Source organism: Homalodisca vitripennis, chromosome X (assembly GCF_021130785.1).
Source record: "Homalodisca vitripennis isolate AUS2020 chromosome X, UT_GWSS_2.1, whole genome shotgun sequence".
NCBI lineage: Eukaryota > Metazoa > Arthropoda > Insecta > Hemiptera > Cicadellidae > Homalodisca > Homalodisca vitripennis.
Genome location: NC_060215.1, coordinates 30,997,423 through 31,019,294, shown reverse-complemented (window position 1 = coordinate 31,019,294; position 21,872 = coordinate 30,997,423). Strand labels below are relative to the sequence as shown.

The following is a 21,872-nucleotide window of genomic DNA, read 5'->3' as shown; positions in this document are numbered from 1 at the left end:
ATGTTTCAAACTTTTAACCAGCATAACTTTTTAAAGAGTTTACCTTTACAGGAAAATTGAAATAGGAACTTCACTATTATTGACAATTAAAAATATAAATTTAGAATTTTAAAATTTGTCTGCCATTTCCCAATACAACAGCCAACTAAAAGTTTCTTATAGAAGACTCTATATTTTCTTGAAATTTTGGATATAAAACAAAATTTTAACGTTTTTAATCTTGGAATTTTTTTCCTTTACTTACTCCTTTAAGAGCTACAGCCTATTAAATTGTTTAAAATTACACAGTCTGACTTGTTTAAGGACCATTGTGTGAGTAATTTAAAACGAAATAAAAAAAGCAAATGATGTTATTGCAAAGTTGATTATTCATACTTTGTCCAAATTCAGTAATAAAACCTTAGTGTAATAATTATAAGTTGCCAACATGAGTATAAAAATTGAATAATACAAAAATAACAACCACCATAGCTGACAACTAGGTCAGGTAGTATTGGGATGACTAGATTTTTGGAAACATTGCAGATAAAGCATTGAAACTTTACTCATAAATACTATACAAATATATATATATATATATATATATATATATATATATATATATACATTAAACTGTATAAATGGCAATAGCCTTATTTAATTTCAATAAGCATTGAATCACAAAAAGTACTTGCTCCGCCGGGAGTCGAACCCGGATCTCTCACTTGCCGGGTGAATGTGCTACCATTACACCACAGAGCGCTTACTTTTTCCGATTCAATTATTTTGTATTTGGCCGTATCTGTCACATATGCGTTTAAATAAGCAAACTAACATATGATCGGAAGACCAAATACTTGTCAAACGACTTTTATTTACATTAAACTGTATAAATGGCAATAGCCTTATTTAATTTCAATAAGCATTGAATCAATATATATATATATATATATATATATATATATATATATATATATATATATAATGCATATATTTTCTCTTCCATTATATCAGGGGAGGACCAACATAGAGTTACAAGAGAATCTTTAATGAGTGCATAGGTTGAGTAGGATATACAGGAAGCACTCTCCAGATTTTGAGAACAGCACAGCCACATCATATATATTACATCAGTTACAATACTGTGTTCCATGTGAGCATTCGATATGTATGTAATAAAAAAAAAAGAGCATATAAGGATCTTTGAACTTCCATGTTTTTAACTCTCACGGACAGCAAAGGCCATGGCTCAAAACGTATGCCTAAAATAAAATTTAATAAAACATACAGAAAATCTGCTGAGTCAATACTTATAACAAGATATACCTTACCAATCACAAATAAAAATAAAAATCAGAGGACTTGCTTTTGGCCGAAGGCAAAAAATGAGCTGCCTGAAAAGATAAACAAAAACATCTGTTGGATGAAAACGGATCTCCACGTCGAGGCTGAAATATTTCAAGAATTTAATTACGTAAGCAATGATTGTATTAATGAAATGGAAAATACTTACCCTATACGTTTTATCTAGATCAAAAGGGAAAATAACCTTAGGATCTTTGCATATTTCACAGATAAAGCCTTTCTGAATACAAAGCGTACAAGAAAGAATGTGGTTTCTCGATGAGTCCACAACCTTCTGCAGGGTGCTCTCCAGAACACCAGAAGAAGCTTGAATCAGGTCCTGCACATAATTATCAACTGTTCATATCACACATATTTATAAACACACATATAAGGTCATTAACCATACACCTGGTGTGCCTTCATGAATGCGTAGGCAACGTTGAGCCAATAATAAATTAAATCCATTTTTATGAGTGAACAAAGCAGAGTGTTTGGTATCAATGAAAACAGAATATACCAATATAGAAACCATGAGGTTGTGAACACTAATCTACATTTTCACAAACACAGTAAGTTAATGAAAATGAAAATTTTTACAGAAATTACACTAGCCCAGTGTAAGTGTAGTTACGAACCTATGAAGTAGAATTGAATCACCAATACTAACACTAAAAAGAGAAATTCTTCTTTCTAATGCTAAATTGATTCTAGTGTGAATACTTCTTCTTTTATAACAGTTCTTGTAAACCCTTCCAACAAAATATTTTTATAGTGGTATGAGTACACGATCTGAGTGACCAATATATCCAGGGTTTTTTATTGAGGAATCGTGTTGAACTAAAAAAATCAGTGTTTTATATAAATCTCAACATTTGTTATAATGAAAGTATCGACCCATTTGTCTTTTACTGGGTGAGTAATATTTTAATTGTACCTTATACTAAACAAATGTATAAATTACTTACAAAAACTTTATTTAACATTAATTATCCTTTGGACAAGACTATTGGCAATAGCTATAATGTTGTCATACAGGTCAGAATCTAAGCTCCTGGTTGATGTGTTGTACAAAAAATTTTACTATACTTTTACTTATACTTGTATCAAAGTTGAAAAACTTGGTGGTTACTACCAACTATGAATTAATGTTTATGCTTTATTCAAATTGACCAGCTACATTTCTTTGAATTATAAGTACCGGTTATGGGTAGTTTAATTACTTAAGAATACATAGATGTCATATTTATTGGGGTATATATTTGCATTGATCGTTTAATGTGTGGTAAAAAAAAAAAACAGCAGCAGGATTACTCACCAGTAACATAAATGGAGAAGAAGGGGAAATGATAATACAAAAGGCATCATATCCACAATATTAACTCTCTTTAATTCTTTTAGTGCCACAGAGTGAAAATGCTCTTGAATGCTGGGACCGCATTACACGACCCGCTAAATTTGAATGAGGAGTGCCAAAATCGCTTAACAAGACTTTTGGAATAATATTTTTTTAAATATTTTAAATGTCTATGATATTGGCTGAAACCATGGAAACAGCTTTTACAAAGGTCCAAATTAAACATTTTGGTTCTTCATTTGCTTTTTTACTTCCACTGTCTGTGGACAAATGTAATATGCATCTGAAAACGTCTGTCTCAAACCTCTTTCTGTGTTATGTAAATGGCATCGCGTTGTTTACGTTGTGAATTAGGGAGTTATAATTATTCTTAGAGCAGATTAATGATTTTTTATGTTGTGATTGGAAAGTTATAAAATGACCGACAGTAAAATAATACGACTACTAGATGAGGTTAGTGCCGGAAAAACGACTGTTGATCTAAGTGTTCGCAAGGGAAGTGTTGATTTTGTTTCATATAATAAACAACATTCAATGGAAATTTTTTTCCCAACCTTTTTATATAATTTCATATGTACAAACTAGTAAGGACCACCAGAAAACAAACACTATTTATTTATATAAATAACATTGTTCACTAAAACAATGCCATTTCACTAAAAATCCTCTGTGACATAGGAAATTGCAAACACATTTTATTCACTTTACATATGCCAAATACAACTTTTTTTATATGATTTTGGATTGCTTTTAAATGCTCTAAAACATGCCAGCATTGATAACTAACATAGCCTACTTTTGAAAATATTTATTTGAGTTCAAATCTCAATTTTTATTTTTAAATAAAAATTCTTTAAAACATATTTTAGTAGAATTGTTTTAGTTTCTACACATTTTTAAATGCAAAAATTAATATAATAATCATTAAAACAAGCCAAAGAGATTTCTGATATCTTCATAAATAATATTTTTTATACTGTATGTCCCAAACCGTTGTGTTTTTGGCCAAAGACTTGTGCATTGTATATTACGCATAAAAATAGTTTGGTATTTCTTAGCATGACAAAATTTTTCACTCCTAGCACTAACGGGGTTAATTTAAGGGGTGTCAGGTGACTAAAAATAAAAAAAAAATCATTTTCAGATTATTTTTTTAATATTCCTGAATTATTACTGTGTATTTTACTAAAAACTTCATTCATTTATGACCATTACTTTTTTAGTTATACATTTTTGAAGTTGCGCTTGCTCAACAAGTTTCGCATGTTCACTCAACTCCCAGCAGTATCACTTGTTATAGTACAGTTGTATTCTTAGTTGCTATAGTTACTTGATTTATCATTTGGTTGTATTTGCCTGTAATATTCCCAGCTGTTTTCATTTGAAATTTGTTAACTGAAGTGTGTCTGTTGCATTTAATATTGTGATTTGCTTACCAACAAGCATTGAATTATTTTTACAGTTCTTTTAGTTACAAAATGCCTAGAGCAGTCGGTAAAGTATTCAAGAAGCGTAAAAAGGTGTTTATTGGTACACCAAAACGTCGTGTAGTTAGACTAGAAGAAGTGGAGGACAGTATAAACAACTCTACTTGTCAAGTTAGTCGTAGGCCCAGCATACCTAATTGTAAACCTAGTATTTCTAGCCCTACATGTTTTTTGCGTTTTCCGGAAGTTAACATTGTTAAGTTTTAATGTACCTTTTCTCAGGAACCACATGAGATATCTGAATGATTTTTTTATTTTGTTTAGCTCATTCTCCTCTTTAATTTGTATGGAGAATATTTTTTTCAACTATTTAATTTATTTTTTAGAGAATTAAAAAACTAATTTACATAAGAATAAAAAGTAAAAAAAAATCATAAAAATACCAATATTAACTTAAAGAGTAAACCATCCATGTAAATTATAGAGAAAGGAGTAGGCTTTAATTTAAAACAAAAATTATAATTATGGTATTTGCACTTATTTCAAAAAGGTACATCAAAGACAGTCAATTTAACATTGTAAGGATAGGGACACCCGACTCCCCTTATTGAGTATACGTCTGATGGATGGACTATGTAGTATTTAATTCAAATATTGTTTTATGCTACAAACCACTTTATAGTGCAATAATTACAAATGTTTAATAAACTGTAGGAAATGGAAAGTAAAACACTGTATATAGTTACATATTAGTGTCTTCAACACTATTCAACCAAAATAGTAATGTGAAACAAGTTCATAGGGACCTGTTTTGTTTCTGTAATACCTAACAACAATATTGAATAAGCATTCGCAAATTTGAATTAGTGAATTTAAATCTCACTAAAAACTAAGTGTTTGACATACATTTTGTTGCTTCATGTGGGTATTCCCCATTTTTATAGAACATGATGAGAGTTTGAGGTTTATATATAGGTTTATTGGAGTTTATAAACCATATATAAGTATATATATATATATATATATTTCAATAAACATGGAATCGCAAAAAGTACTTGCTCCGCCGGGACTCTATATTTTATATATATTTAGAGAGAGAGAGATACTTTATGTTGTTTTCAATAAACTATTACGAAAGTATATAAAAATAAGTTTAAAAATATTTCAAATATATGTAAAATAAACTGTTACATTTAATTTCAAATATACTTACAGCAAGTGAATAAAGATGAATATTTTCATACAGATACTCTCTTGGCCATATCTGTTTTTGTAATGATTCCACTGCATTCCCCTTACATGTGAGCAAATAGGCTTGCAAGAAGTTCAGTTGCACTCTGAGTTCCTAAAAATCAAAAGAAAGTTTTAATCATCAACCGAATTTGAATTGATTGTTGTTTATGTAATTTAAAAAAGAAATCCAGGGAGCAGAATATGTCCAAATAAGTAGGCAAAATATGAGGGAAATATTTTCCAAGGGAAGAAATCTGACTGCCTCATGCATATAAGTTCACTGCCAAATCCACTATTGCTGAATATCACCTTAACCAAAGCTAAATCTTGATTTGAACATTTTTATCTTGACCGTTTCAAATTAGCAGATTTACTTAACACTTTGCATACTTGCATTTATCTATTTATAACTACAAGAGCTGTTGGCATGCCCGTGGCGTGCGCAGTATTCGATCGCGCATATTCCCCGCTACAACATTTGTCACTGCTGACTTCAAGTAGCTTGTATGCGCTGTTTCTATAACATAAGCTGGTTTATGCCTTTTGTTACTTAACAGTAAGAGACATACAATCGTGTACTCACAGTAACTTAAGTTCATAACTTTATCAGGCACTTGAACTTGACGACAGAGACTTGGTTTCACCAATTGAAATGTTATTGATTATCCAATTTAGGTTGATGTGACATAACTTTAATTTGTAACAATCTGCAAAGAATTATTTTATGTTTTTATTATTAAAATTGTTACCACCCAATTATAATTTTACCGGCAATATCATGATTGAAGTGTAAAGCAGATTTTAAACCACATCCAGCATAAAAATTCACTTAAAAAAATTATTTTATTTTTATTCTTTATAAAAACCAATGTAACAATAGGGATCCATACTCATTTTTAATATTTAGACCTTTCATAACTCTATGGAATTGTTAAATTTGCAAAAATACGTCTAGTACAAAATAGGGAAACTTTGTGCTTATTTTTGGTCCATTTAGTGTGCTAGTTTAAGATCGAGTTAATCTTCTTGAGGAGTGATAAAACCAACAAAATTTGTGTTTCTCGTTGTTGTTATAATCCTGTCAACCATCCAAACCTTCATCTCCAAAATTAAACAAAAGTGAAATCATAATGATTTCCAAAACAACTAATAAATCTTATTCCATTCACTCATAAAGAATAAATGAAAACTAATGAGATAAAACTAAATTACCTTCAACCTTGACATTTCCTCAACAACGCTGTATATCTTGGGGTTAATGAGACTTATGTCAAACATCGGGTAAAGGTGAACTTGTGACAGAAACTCAGAAGCTTTGTGGGACACAGAGTAACGCCGGAAGTCCCAGTTATAGATGACTCTGGCCGGGATGACGCAATACTCATTTGTGGGATCGGGACAGAAACAGTCCGAGCAGTAGTAAGCTCCTGTCAGCCCACAAACTCTGTGAAATATAATTTACATTTAAACACGGGTCTTGTGTTAAACAGCAGCTTGTTTTTAACTAGTTTTTATTGATTGGTAATTAAAATGTATCGAAATTTCACCAGTATAAGTTCTACCCAATTAGACAATACTTTTAGTTTAGCGGAATTATAAGCAAGTTTTGAGTTTTACACTGGAAAACCAGAAATAACAACCTCATACAAATATTTCGGTGGTTTCACTTAAAACTGTGTTATACAAAAAGTGTCACCATCGTGTGGATATTCATCCTGCTAAACTTCAGCTAGATACAAAAAAAATCTTCTGAAATTGAATTCAGCTTAATCTTAACCCTTATAACGTCAGTATATCTTTTCACAACTTCCAGCAAACGGCACAATATTAAAAAAAAAAATTTTAATGTGTAAAGTTCATTTTTATTTTTACTTTCTATAATTATGGTAAGTATAAAAAAGTAAAAATTTTAAAATTATCTCGTACGTACATATATTTATGGGACATTAAATTGTAGATATAAATAAAGTCAAAATAAAAGGCACACACAATTTTATTAGCTATTTTATTACCAGACAATTATATAAATATAATTAAAATAAATTATATTTATAATAAATTATATATAATAAAATTAAAAATAAATAAAAACCATATAAACAGAAAACACGACGAAGGAAACCGACTCAGCGATAGTTCGACACGCACTACCTGAAGCCAAACTGCAAACAAAAGCGCGCGCGCTGTACGGCGTCTGTGCCGTGTGGCGGGGAGAGTGTCTAGACACCGCGTCTATTGTTTCAAACAATGTAACGCGACATCTATATTTTGACGCTTGACATAGGTCAATAACTCACACACATGGTTGACGCATACCGTTAGTGACATTGATTGGATTTAAAAGGAACTTAAATTTGCTATAGATGCAGTTTTGTGTCAATGCGCCGTACCGCGTCTTTGCCGTTTGGAGATAGTTTGTCTATGCGCCATACGGCGTCTGTGACGTTATAAGGGTTAAAGATGTCTAATTTTGCACATTTTCAAGAGAAGATAAAATACAACTGGGTTAAACTTTGCAGATGAAATATCTTTTTGAATGAATGAATATTTATTTCCTCTCTCATAGTTACAAAGATCTCAACATACATGCAAAAACAGGAAATGATCTCCACATGGGCATAGCCTGTGTGTGGAGATCGAGACGCGATCAGCAGCATGAATATAGCAGTGGTTCTTAATGCAGTGGTTCCCAACGTGTGGTTCAGGGGTATGTAGAAGCCTGTGGCGTGGTACGGGAAAATAATACCAGTAATGGCGGATGTAAATATTTCACACTTTAGATTTGACACAAATACAAGGTTACACTAGTATTTGACGAGAAAGTTGATGCGTTGTTGATCGGAAATTGCGTGGAGCTTGTATGTTTGTGTGTGACTGCGACTGAAAGCACAGAATAGAATAGTGATGGAAAACATCTACTCCAGATATAGATGAACAATACAAATGCAGGAATGGGTCTACAATTTTATGATAGGAAACTTTCAGAGTACTGTCTGTAGAGTTGCTCACACAAAATATCGTATACACAGCCAGTTGACCCTGCTCTACAATTACAAGGCAGTCAGGAAACCACTCTTTGTCTTTACCGCACTAAATTACTGTATGTGGAGACAGAATTATCGTATATTAACTATGTTTTCTATGTCTTTCTCTCTCTTTGTCAAATAAAAGTTTTTTATGAATATTTAAGCTATGGATTTTCATTCAAAGCTGATGATGTGTCAAAAACCCATGTGGAATGTTTGCGGGAAAACTGAATGGGTGTGTGAAACCTCCCCTTTTGATTCGTCATTTAAATACAAAACATCCTAACTAGAAACAAAGAGTTTTAAGTTTTTTCAAAGGTTACTAAAAAGCCCTAATACCAATACATTTTTTGCATCTGCAAAAACAATACTACTAAGAATACTATAGAAGCATACTATGGAATTAGTTATCATACTGCCAAAAAATGATAAAAACCACATAGTTGCTAAAAATCTGATTTATGATTACGTTAAAGATGCTGTTAAATGTATATTAGGTGAATAACACGTAAACAAGTTAAGAAAATTCCCTTATCAAACAATACAGTATCTTGTAGAATCAAGGATATGTCAGACGATATTGAACCTACGGCAGTTAAAAAATAAAACAAAGTCTCTTCTTTTCTATTCCAGTGGATGAAAGCATAGATGTTTCGAGTCTGTCAATTTTGCTTGTAATTGCAAGGTATTTGAGTAGCAATGTTCCTGAGGAAAACCTGTTGTTATATTATCCTCTCACAGAGAAAAGAGTTTGAGAGGTCACTTCAGACATTGCTCCCGATGTTTTCTGGAGCCATTGCGGTATCCATAGGCAGTCTAGCTTCAAAACCCCTTCCTGATTCACTAAAAAAGTGCTCTACCAATAAGTCAAGGTTGTGAATGCATCAAAATCAAGACTATTTAAATTGATATGAGAAAATATGAATAGTCTACATCTCACATTGCTTTATCACACAGAGGTTTGATGGCTATCTTGAGGAAAGGTACTCACAAGATTGTTTGAATTAACAAATGAAACACTACTTTTTTTTAAGATCACTCTTTTCAGTAATTGGCTGCAGCAGTTTTCATTCTTAATTGACATTTTTTCAGAGATCAATCAACTTCAAGGTATCAGACAAAATTGAGTCTATGATAAAGAAGTTTTTTGGGGATTTTGCCTTATACAGAACCAGTGTGAAGTTCTCGACACACTTCATAGTTTCTTGATGGAAAACAGTCCCAGACTCTATGAAGAAGTGAAATGTGATATTATTTCAAACTTAAAAGTACTTCAAGCATAATTTAGGAGGTACTTTCCAGAGAAAAATTGTGAAGACAACTGAATTTCAAATTCCTTTTATACCCAATATTTTGAGCAAGCAAATCAAATTGCAAGTTTTGAACAAAAAGGCATTAATTGAAATTTCAACAGATTCTTCTCTGCGTTCTGAGTTAAAACACGCAAATCTTACAGAGTTCTGGGCAGGAATCGAGAAAGAGTACGAGTGACAGTGATAAAGCCCTGAAGTGTCTGTTGTCTTTCACAAGCTCAGTGCTTGTTGAGAGATAATTTTCATCATATGCCTTCCATTAAGAAAAAACAGAGAAATAAACTTGATGCAGCTCCACATCTTAACTTTCATCATTTGATCCATACTTTGCTAACGTAAGTAAAAACCTGAAACCAGTTCTTATAAATGATTATTGGTAAATACATATAGTATTAAAAAAATAGTAATATAGATAAAAGAAAAAAATAGATAAAACTAATAGTATTAAGTACCAATAGTAATTGCACCATCCACATCAAAGAATAGGGGGTACTTTACATTGGAAAAAGTTGGGAACCACTGCTCTAATGGAAAGGCTTATTAGTTACACCACTTATGTAACACTAGTGATGTTCATTGTCTGAAATCACTATTTCTCATTTTTTTAAGTAACACTAAAATTAGTGAAGAAGATTTAGTTTGATTGGGTAGAAATTCACTTATAAAATACGCTTTTGCTTTTATTACTGACCAAAAATATTAAAAAACCACCTAAACCATTGACATATTGTATCTTGACCAGCAACTATGAATTTGGGAACATAATAATTTGAAAAGAACATTTTCTAGTGTGCTTTTCATTTTTATTACAATAAACTGTTACATTTGCAACAAAAACTTTCTTATCTACAATATCAAAAAGTCTTTCTGTAGGAAGCTTTCTGTTGATTTGGCCATACAATTTTTGTCAGCAGAATATTTTTTAAAGTCCTAAGTAAAACATTAGGGAATATTTGGAATAATAAAACCTTAACTGTTTTTTACCAACAAAAAAATTGTTTACTCTTCATATCTTTTGTCTCGTCTGGTTGCAAATGATGTGTGTAGTCTGCCACCCAGCTCATACCGTGATGAGGCCCACCCCAGTACTATATACAGGTGTCACAAACTTCTGTGGCTGATAGGATAGTACTCATCATTTCAAACAAAAAAATGTCCTCTAAACATAGATCAAGAAACGTGTAGTTTAGCCGCTAGCCACTATTTTGTATTTTTTAGAAGATACAGATACCAAATTTTGCACATATATTGTGATCAAAAAGAGGAAAACCTAAAAAATTCTGTGATTTGCTTCAATATTCGCAAAATGGCACCTGTTGAGCATTTTTAAGTCAAATAACAAAAATAACACACACAAAACCGTCAATGCATAAGCTAGCACGACCAATTTACAATTACGCTTACACAAACTGGGACCAAAAAACGTCAGGAACGCTGATGCTTCCCAAATGACAAATTTGTGTTAACCCTTACCGAGCCAATGACGTTACTAGACGTCATGCCTAAACTAGCGCTAAAAGCCAACGACGTCCACTGACGCAAAATCAATTTTTTATTTTAATATTATTTAAAAGCATTTCTGGGTAACAAACTTAGTAAAAACTGTCAAACAAGGTTTATCTAAATAAGAGACAATCGTTCGTGTCTATTTTGAAGGTCACGGCTCTTGTTCGATCGACAAAATAGTGGGCGGCCGGATGTTCATAGTCTCCTGCAGAGCCAACGACGTCTACTGATGCGCGCTCAGTCCGCCTGTAGCCTTGCGTAAGGTTAGATGTTTATTCGCCCTTCCATTTTCGATCCGCGTATTTATCTTTTCAATTTTGATGTTAATCAATATTTTTAATCAATTTGCAGTGTAGTTTATGTATTATTATTGTGATGTAGGGCTTTATTGTCAAGTTTTTTTTTTAGTTCATTGATTTTATTTAATTTGTATATATATATATAAATTTTTACTATATTCTTTATATTTTCTCTAAATACAAATTACTATATGCTTGTTTTTTGTAAAATATAACAATAATTGTGTTCAACTATTGTTAATTTTATATATGAACACATAGAATGTCAAAATTAAATTTTTTCAGTGAAATTATGATTTTACCATTTTTTGGCTGTAAATTAACAATAAAGAGTAAAAAAAATTTTGTCGTTCTTTTTTACCTGTTATGTTATAAGAATTATTAAAAAAAACTTGGTTTTGGTATGTGGGAATTTTTTTATTTTTAAGGTGTATGGCTCTTAGGAGTAGTTTTGGTTATTTATTTGTGGCTCGCTAAGGGTTAACATTATTCAAGGTTTTTCAATATTTGTTTTCACTTACTGAAGACTATAATACAAAAGGTAAAAACTTACTTTGCAAGCTGAAAATTGATGCCAACATGTTGATCACAAGTTTTGCATATATAGTTTTGAGCATCCAGTCCGTGTTCAGTCGCTATTCTGTAGATGTGCTGTGTTAGCATCCTGAACTCCTAGAAACAATTACGTGATGTTAGAGACTCCACACTTGTATTTACTGTGAATTAGTGACTTGGTGTTTTGAGTAGGTTTGGACTAGTTCAAGATTGTCAATCTTCAGCTGTACCTTTATGTCCCACTGAGCAGTTGTATTTTTACTTCGTAAGCTTAAGTTCTGTGTTAGTAATGAAATGATCATTATATCTTACTATGCTTTTTTTCACACACATTTGATATACGGTGTCAATTTATGGGGTAACAGTAGAGTATCTAATAAAGCTTTTATATGGCAGAAGAAAGCTCTTAGAATAATTAAAGGAGTACCAGACAGAGAGACGTGTTTGCCAATTTTTAAAGAATTTCACATTATGACATTGCCTTGTATATATATATTTTTATTGTCTCATGAAAGTTAAAGAAAATTTAAATGAATATCAAATCAGAGGAAATACTCACGATTATAATACAAGAAACTTATATAAGCTTGACTTACCACCAATTAGACTAGAAAAAACTAAGAAAAGTCACATTTATATGGAAATAAAACTTTTTAATAAATTGCCAGAAGGAGCTTGGTTAGTTAGTACTGATAGGTTTAAGTCTGTAATTAATAGCTGGTTAAAAGAAAAAGCATTTTATTGTGTCAATGAATACTTTGCCTGTGATACTAGTGATATAAGTTTTTAGACACGTTTCATTCTTTCGTTGTTTTTATTCTCTTGTTATTGTTATTTGTTGTTATTTGTTATTTTCTTGTTGTTAATTATTTATTAATTTATTATCCTTGTTAAATCTTTTATTTTGTTAATATTTTAAACTTTAGAGTGGTTGTACAAAATAACTGTAATTACTACTGATAAGTATTTTGACGAAGTCAATTGCATACGTGTACTGTGTTTAAAGACTAATAAAGATCTTGATTCTTGATAAATATTTCTAATTAATTATTCTGCTGTATTTAAGCAATACAACCAAATTTTAGCAAGAGTGCAGATAACAGAAAATAACCTATCATTCAATGTGATGGGAGGTTAGTTACCGAATGCATGATTAGTCTTATTGGTGAGTCTGTGATGTAAGTATAACACAAGCATTATAAAACTTATTTTTGTTGTGATGAGTACATTAATAACCTTAGATGTTTGTAGAAAATTTGGTTAGGTTTGTTCTATGGTTTGGTCTGGTTTGCATGTTCATAAAATTACATTATGATTTTGTACAATGTGGACAGTAACAATTTTGAAAATTTCTATTGGTTGAGAAACTTTTATTGGTAGAGAACTTATTTATGTATTGCAACTTATCCGTGTGTGTATAGTCTTAGTACACATTTTAGTTTGAATTGGCTACAAATGATGACATTTCACCACTATTTTCCACAATATTACTGTATATTATTCAACACTGTACAGTTTTAATTAAATTATTTACCAATACAGACACAATATTATAGTTTTTTAGTACACATTAATATTACGTAATAATTGACATTGAAGTTTCATTACACTTACACTTTTCAACAACTGTTACACTTTAAAGTTGACAGCCATTCACAATTTGGGAAAAGAATGGTTTATATTCTTTATTTACTTTATTCTTTAAGTTCTAAAACCCAATGTTAACAATATTTTTCTACCTCACATTCTTTTACCAAACCTGAAGTTTATGTTTACAAATGTTACATTTGTACATTCAACCTCATCACATTAATATACAACAAGACAAGTGTATATTTATTGGCACATAAAAAAAGTTCACAATTTTATGAAGACAGCAATACCAATTACTTGATGTCTTGAGTATAAAAGTATTTGTTATGAATTTCTAAAAGAATGCATGCAAAACAAGAAATAGTATCCTGCTACTTTGGTAACTTCCAGATCTAGGGATCAGGGTTCAGGAGGATTGAGACAGAGGAAGATGTGCAGGTGGGACAGATAACTAATTCCTGGCACTTGGAGTGGAGGGGGAATAGGCCAGCGGGACTGTGTTATCTCGCAGGGACGGTATAAACAGGAAACACTGTTGCTCATGCAATATAGCGGTCAGAGTTTGCGGTACTGACGCAAACTCAACCTTAAGGTCTATCAATATGAATTATTCGATTACTGAAAATTCACTGCAGAAGCAAGAACTTACTTTGCAGCACAAAAATAATTTAAACAGGATTTAAATAGTCCTAGGTAGATTTGAAATTAGACTGGTTACTTACTGGAATGTTCGTTGGATCAAAATGTTCCGTTATGATCTCAAAATCTAATTTATCACCCTGAAAAAGAAATTAAAAATTAAAAAGGTCTTCTGCAACAAGATAATAATGCATTGGTGATGATCAGTAGATAAATAGCAGCTCTAAATATGTGCAAGTATCACAAAATTCGTATGAAATATGGAAGAACTAAGTTGATTGTCAAATAAACAAAACTTCAATAACAAGATTACTTAAAGAACAAAAATCATACACAGGTATCGTGGTGGCTAGTCCAGCGTACATAGTCTGTATAGTATGGCCTTCCAAATAAAAAAAAATTTACTGATATTAAATAAATGGTTTTTTATTATATACTAGAGTGTAACATTTTGAAACTCGGGACGTAAAAATATTGTTTAACTGTACCAAGGAAAATGTAGAACAGGTAAGCAAGAGACCCCAGGCCTCTTATAGTTATTTTGCAATAGTTTTGTTTGAATATTTTCAGCTGCCTTATTATGAGGTTTATTGTTATGGCCACAGTATCAACATGTTCTGGATTAACCCTCAAAGTGCTACTATCGCACTGTGCGATATGTTCGTTTTTTTCATATCACAGACGAACGGTTCGCTCAATAACGACGTGGTTTATAAGGCTACATGTAGGAATAAATTCCCTATCAAGTAACGTAATTAGAACTATGTAATTCAGAAGTTTACGAGGAAGAGTAAGAAGAATAGTCAGCTGATTTCGATGCGTGTTTGTCTGTTACGGTCGTCTCGCGGCCGACGCTCTGTGACGTTATTGTTTTGCTTCGTTCTTTTGATTTGTAAGTGACTTATATTATTGTTTATTGAGTAATTATTTGTGCTATGAGTGAACTTAGTAATTCAAGTGCCAGTAGGCGCTGTTTTGATGACGATTTGAGTGGAAATGATAGCAATGCAAGCAGCACCCCCACCAGAGAGTGACAGACTATTTTTTTTTAGTCTAATGTAAATATGTATATAAGCCATTTTTTTTGTATTTTTAATACTTTATCTGTCATTTTTCTTACTTTTACTCATATCAGTAACTAAATATGTGTTTATTTTGAGGCAATAATCACTATTCAACTACTTACTGCCACTTGTTGATGTGGTAAACATTTTAGTAAAATTTTTGCGAAAAAACATTGTTTTGTTTTTTACCAATTAGTATTGTGATATGTTGTGCAAAAGGTTAAGAAGTGATATTTTTCTTATTCAGCATTACATTTGGAACATTTTGCATATTTTTAGAACTAGGATTGTAAAAACTATACGTCAAGGATTTTGAAAAATAAAAATATAAAAAACTACACAACCGGTTAGCAGTACCAGATTTTTTTATGATAAAAGATAAGCATTTTTATTTTTACTTCATCTTATAGAACATATGTTTGTGAAAAAAACCATATGTAATACACGCAATTTGAACATATATTTGTATATATAAAGTTGTTTAAAAAAAGAAATGTCATATGCTCGAAAATGGCCTAGCACTTTGAAGTGGTTTAGTCATCACTTGGAGGGTTAAATGCTCTACAAAACTAAAATTGGTTCCTTTCAAATGTTCACTATTTGGTTACGAGTATAACTAAAAAATCAAAAATATATATAAAATATAAAAATAAATTTTCCAAATTTTGATTTAAGGATATTTTATAAATTTTATTTATATTACATGTCGTCTTGATAGTAAATAAAATAATTCATTCAGAACCTAAACAAAACAATAATGTCTATAGATAGATTGTTATGTTGCTACGCAATAGGTGGAATGTGGAAAGTTAGCTACAGGCAGTTGACGCCAGCAAACGAATTTTGCTACAAAAATATAAAACAAAATAAATCGGAAGGGCAATCTGTTTATTTGCCTCAGCGTTTTCACATTGCAATTGTTATGTAACTAGGAAAAAGGCACAACAAATTAAAAGGATTATATGACATTTTTTCACTTATCTCTACTTAAGAATCTTACAGAAAACTAAGGATATTAGGACATTCATTTATTGGAAGAGTTTTCTTTATTTTACTGTGTTTAATGTTATACCTGAGACCGGTTTTGATGTCAAAACATCACTGACATTGAAGTAGTTGAAAAATATAAATAATATATTTCTTCTAGAGCCACCAATGATGATTAAATAGAGTATGTACGATGACAAAACACACACTTAAACAAACAAACAAAATTATAACTGTATACTCCATTAGTTGGCCTACCATTCTTAACCTAATTCGCTTCATGTTGGACATACAGACAGACTAATTCCTGTTAACAAAAGATTAAACAATGTTTTTTGGGTATTTATATATAATTTGCACGTCTTTATGTTTCTATACACATGATTTACCATGTTTATGTGTTCTAAAAAACTAGTGAGGCATGTTTTGTTTATCATGGGCTGTAACTATTGTAAATGGCTATTAGTTTCATTACATTTAGTTTGTTTATATAGTCTTTTTTCTTCATTGGAATGTTGAGTAGCCCTTGGATCATGCTGTTAAAAGTCGTGTTGGAAGTTTGGGCATGGGCATGGATTACATATGGCACATACATAGCATGAATTAGTCTGAAATGGAAAATTTTCAATATATTTTTAATTGATGGTTATCTATAATGGTGACTGAAAAATCTATATAACTCAGAGTCATATTTTTTTCTATTTCTGTAGTGAAGTGTACATTTGGGTGTCAAAAATTGTCAGATTATTGAATTGCCTTCAGTTTCCCTGTAATAAAATAAATTATATCCAGTAGTGGTCTCAGATGTAAACAGTACAGATAACGTAAAACAAAAGATTGTTACGGTAAGATACTTTTTTATTATATTATTTAAAAAATACTGAGATTAATAAACATGAACACGTACTAAATACTTACGGAATCTGAATCACTACTAATGGAAGAAATCGTTGAAACTGTTGAAGGTTTGGACGGTGGTTCAAATTTCTGAAGAAGGACTTTTAAATCTGGCAGTCCAGAAATAGTAGTTGCATTCTGGTTGTAGCTTTCTACCAGTGAATGATAGCTTTGTAATTTACGCTTTTCAAGTTTTGATTCTTTCTCTCGCTTCACGACAGGGAGTTTCTCTTCTTCAGTGCAATCATTTACAGTACTCTTTTCTTCAACGACGATGCTACACTCTTCACATGGTTTGATTTCTTCTGTGTTTACAACTGGTTCAACTGCAGTGGTCTCTAAAAAAGAAAGGTACAAATCGTTTGTGGTTAAATGAGTTGGTGAAAGCAAACATTTAAAGAAGACACTAGAAAGTTCAATAAGGTGGGGGTGTATTGGTTCTAGCCAGTGAAACGGTATTGCTCTACCCAAAGGAAGACCTCTTCCTCACTCTTGTAGAGCGATAAAACAACTAGGCACACCAGTAGACAGATTTCTTTCCAGGAATGTTTTTACGCTTATATCTGCTAGATGACAGAGTTATCAACGTAATAATTATATTTTTCAGTCAAATATGAACTCTATTTCCAACTGCAGACACAAAAACTCTTTGTCTCTGCAATTCGGCAACACTAGACGCTTCATATAGAATCTCTCTCTCTCTCTGTGCTTCAAGTGTCCCTTGGGCACGAAATATTCCACTCATGTTCTACTTAATGTCTCAATATCAAATGTAAAGGAATGACCTTTCAACTTAGTAAATGTAAGTCTACTCTTCCCACCCTATCGAATGTTTTAAGTTCAAACCTGGCTTTTTTCAATATTTACTCACCAAAAATGTTCAACATTATACTTTACTGTGTGGTAATGAAGAAAAACTCAATTTCTTTGTTACAAGTTTGTTATAGATGATGGAATACCTTGGAGTGTTATACCTTTTGTAACATATAACGATGGTAAATGTCCGAAGTTCTGTTATCCTTTCAAACTCATTTGTCGTAAAAAATGTTTATTTTTTTAAGATATGTTACAATCAAATATTATATTCCTCACATGACTTCTACTTGTTTAATATGCTCGTTAATTAAAATGCACACTAATTAAAATTGGTAGTGTTTAGTGTGTTTTTTAGAATATTTTGGTTTCTTTAGTAAAAACGGTTTCCAGGCATAGATCTAAAAACTGTAAAATTAAAAAGACATCAAGGCATTCATGAACTGCACCAAGAAGTAAAAATAGTTCTCTTTCATAATGGCCAATATGTGCAGAGCGTTCATAAAAAACACTTTTGAGAATTTTGGATGTAACTTATTCATGCAAAGATTAAGAAAAGACGTTTGTAAGGATGAATGTCTTCGATCCATCTCTGTATATGTTTTGAAATAAAAATGTATTACTTTAAAACCTAAAAAAAAATTAAACTTTGCACTTGTACTTTTCAAGACAGTATCACAAAAACTTTTTTGAAAATCTCTGTCTGCTTTTCATAATGGTGGAGTATATAAATCCTTAAGGGAAGTCGGTAAAATCCTATCATCTCCATGTTAAATTAGCCAACTTTTTTTACCTTTATCTCAGAAACCATACGTCCTACAAGCTTCAAATTTTTACAAGATCTTTTATATATTTTTTAGTAACTTATTATAACTTTTAAAACAAATCTATACTTAAATATAGTTTTTATAATTTTTTTTACAAATATCTATACAAATTTGTATTTTTTAGTGGTTGAAGGCTTGTGCAACACACAAATGTTGTTTGATTTATCTCAGTTGTTATAACTTGACTTATTTAGGTGTTAAGAAGGTGTGGTAAAAATTTCAGACAAATATCTGAAGAGGGTTCTTAAAAAGAAGGTACATGTGTGATAAAAAACAACATTTTCGGAAAACAACCAGGAAACGTTTGGCGTAGTAATTTTTACCTTGTGGTTTCTGGGTCATCCATCTCTCTATACAGCTAGCTATTCACAATTTTTTTTTGATGCAGATAAAGATTGGCATGCATTTCTGTGAAGTTATTGGATTTTCTTTTCCGCTTTATTTATCCGCTGGATATAAGTTTTCTTAAAACTTCTGTACTGTTCTTCCCAACATTTAAGCCTAACTTGCTCAGCACCAAACACTTGGCAATATTTCCTTTATTAAAAGTTGTCACTGCATCATATGCTCCAAGTTTGAGAGTTTCCAAAGAAATAAACACATTCTTGTGAACACAATCATTGTTAAAAGATTCATTTTGATTTTGAAGGAACCTTTAAAGGAGAGCTGGGCTAGCTAAATCTCTATAAATCTGTTTAATTTCAAGCATTACAGCTTCAGGTAAATGAAAATGGCTGTTGTGGTCATACGAGTCATTCGCGAGATACTTACACCAACTATGAACTCCTTTGGGGCATAAACCATGATTTGGTTTTACATTTGTTGAGCACAAATGGAAATGAGTAGCCCAAACATCTTTTTGCATGCCTTTCAGGGATCCTTTAGTATGTCTACAAATAGAAAATCTATAATTCTTTGAATATTATTGATGGCCACGTTACAGAGTCTACACTTTCTACCAATAGGTTTCCCATCCTAGAGATTATTTTTCCCTAATTTAACTTTTAATTTTCGAAGATGAGTGCCCATACACTTTTGCACATGGCCTATAGCACTCTAGTTTTGTTATTTCAACACCATCTCCATATATATCTCCTTTACTGACAGCAAAGGATATTTTCTTGTGTACTTCTTGGCGCTTGAGCATCTCAAGGCCTGTTGAAAGGCCTCGTATTACCTGAGTAAAAAATTCATAAAAAATCGTAAATTAGGTTTTTTGCTATTTAGGGCTTACATTGTTCCTCACAATAATCAATAATAAAACAAAAATAAATGTTTTTACCAAATTCGGTTGCTGACTCTCATGTGAATAACATAAAAAACCGTTATTTTTATTTAAAAAATACTAAAATATTACTATTGTAACTTGTTTTCTAAATCCAAAAATGTCTGGTTCAAACAATCAGATTGATTGTTACGTTTATTCCCACCATTTACACACAAAGTAACAAAAATAAATATAAAATATTTTTCAACGAACTTAAACCTACATGGGGAACTTAGCCTGTGTGTGGGGAAAAGAGTTCATCATTCTGCACTTAAGTAATTACACTAAATACTCTTAAATTACAAGAAGAGAATGAATTAACATTATTAATAAAATTGTCACTACCAAATTAATTAACACCTAAAAATTAAACCTACCAAAGAAAAGATACAACATTTAACCAATAATGAAATTACAAATTCGAAATTAGAAAGGAGTATAGCTGATGTAAAGAAAATTAAAAAAGTAATGTAAATAAATAATATAAAAAATATTACTGTTTTGTATGTCAATTAACAGATCGGCATACATAAAAAAGTCAGCAATAAAAAAGAATACAATAAAAATAAAAATGATATATAACAGAACGTTGCAATTAACAAAGTAGCATTGTTGTAAATGAAGTTTCATAACATAACTTCTTGTATATTATGTTGAAAAATAATAACTTCAAGAGCATCAATATTTATTGACTTACTTATATGTTCTGTTATTGCGGCCACTACTATTTCCAAGTAGTAGCAATCCTTCAAATCATTTTCTCAGTAGAAAAACACAAAACCAATATTTAGTACAACTTAGAAGATGTAATACTTACTTACCGAGAACCTTCTCATCAACCTTTATTTCAACATTTTTGTGAGGACTGCTACTGAAATCTTCTACAGACTTATTCTGTTCTCGACTCTGTTCCACATCAGTCCCCAAAATAATTTTAAGTGCTTCTTCTTCGTCAAAATTTGATTCTAATGAGGACTGATAATACGAAGCGACTGAGACAACAGAACTCATTGAGTCCTCTGCAACTTTTGAAGCAGAGTCTTCTGCCATCAGGGAACGAGCAATATCTGTGCCGCTGGTTATCGGACAGGCCTTCATTGTTGGGCTCCATACACCAGACATCACTAGTGGGGGGTTAGGCCACGTATTGAGTAGACTCGTATTACAAAACATGTTGAATGAGTAAGACTCGATCCCGGCGATGAGAGTGATGCACATGTCCAACACCTCGGTGTCTCGTAAGTAGGCAGATCGCTTGTAGAAAGAGCTGAGAGATTTGTTCTGAGCTAACATTGATTGCAAGTAACTCGTCAGCAGGCCATCGTTGAGACACATTCTGATCCAAACTCTGCAACGTCCAACGTCAGTACAGACATAGTACAATCTGCCTATCTGAAACACATGATTTTCACAAGTGTAATTTTTTTATGATTGATTGAATAGTTACTTCCTTTTAAAGCTAAGATACTATGGAAAGGCATCTAGAGGTTTTTTTATCTACAATAAACATATCTATTGCAGCAATTGAGGTATGTCAAATTATCAAGTTTTTGTTTAAGTATATTGTTTAGATAATAGAAGAGTGCAATTATTATGAGTAGAGCAAAAGTGCTACATTGCAGCAACTAAGAAACTAGAACTATATTAGTCAAAAGTAAGGAAATTTGGAATTAAACACTGAACATTACTCAAACTGATGTATTGGTGTCAGAACATATACTAAAAGTTCCAAAAGGCGTAACCCCA

General features: G+C 31.5%; 1 protein-coding gene across 5 annotated transcripts in view; it reads right to left on the bottom strand.

Moving 5' to 3' along the window:
• Window positions 1-21,872, bottom strand: part of LOC124368879 — a 32,138-nt gene that overhangs the window by 6,477 nt on the left and 3,789 nt on the right. For all 5 annotated transcript variants that reach the window (XM_046826366.1, XM_046826364.1, XM_046826363.1 and 2 more), the window contains 7 exons: window positions 20,948-21,518; window positions 17,241-17,557; window positions 14,355-14,411; window positions 12,038-12,156; window positions 6,553-6,784; window positions 5,321-5,452; window positions 1,493-1,663 (listed from right to left, as the gene is read on the bottom strand). In XM_046826366.1, the coding sequence (XP_046682322.1) occupies window positions 1,493-1,663; window positions 5,321-5,452; window positions 6,553-6,784; window positions 12,038-12,156; window positions 14,355-14,411; window positions 17,241-17,557; window positions 20,948-21,518 (1,599 nt within the window). The remainder of the gene's footprint in view (window positions 1-1,492; window positions 1,664-5,320; window positions 5,453-6,552; window positions 6,785-12,037; window positions 12,157-14,354; window positions 14,412-17,240; window positions 17,558-20,947; window positions 21,519-21,872) is intronic.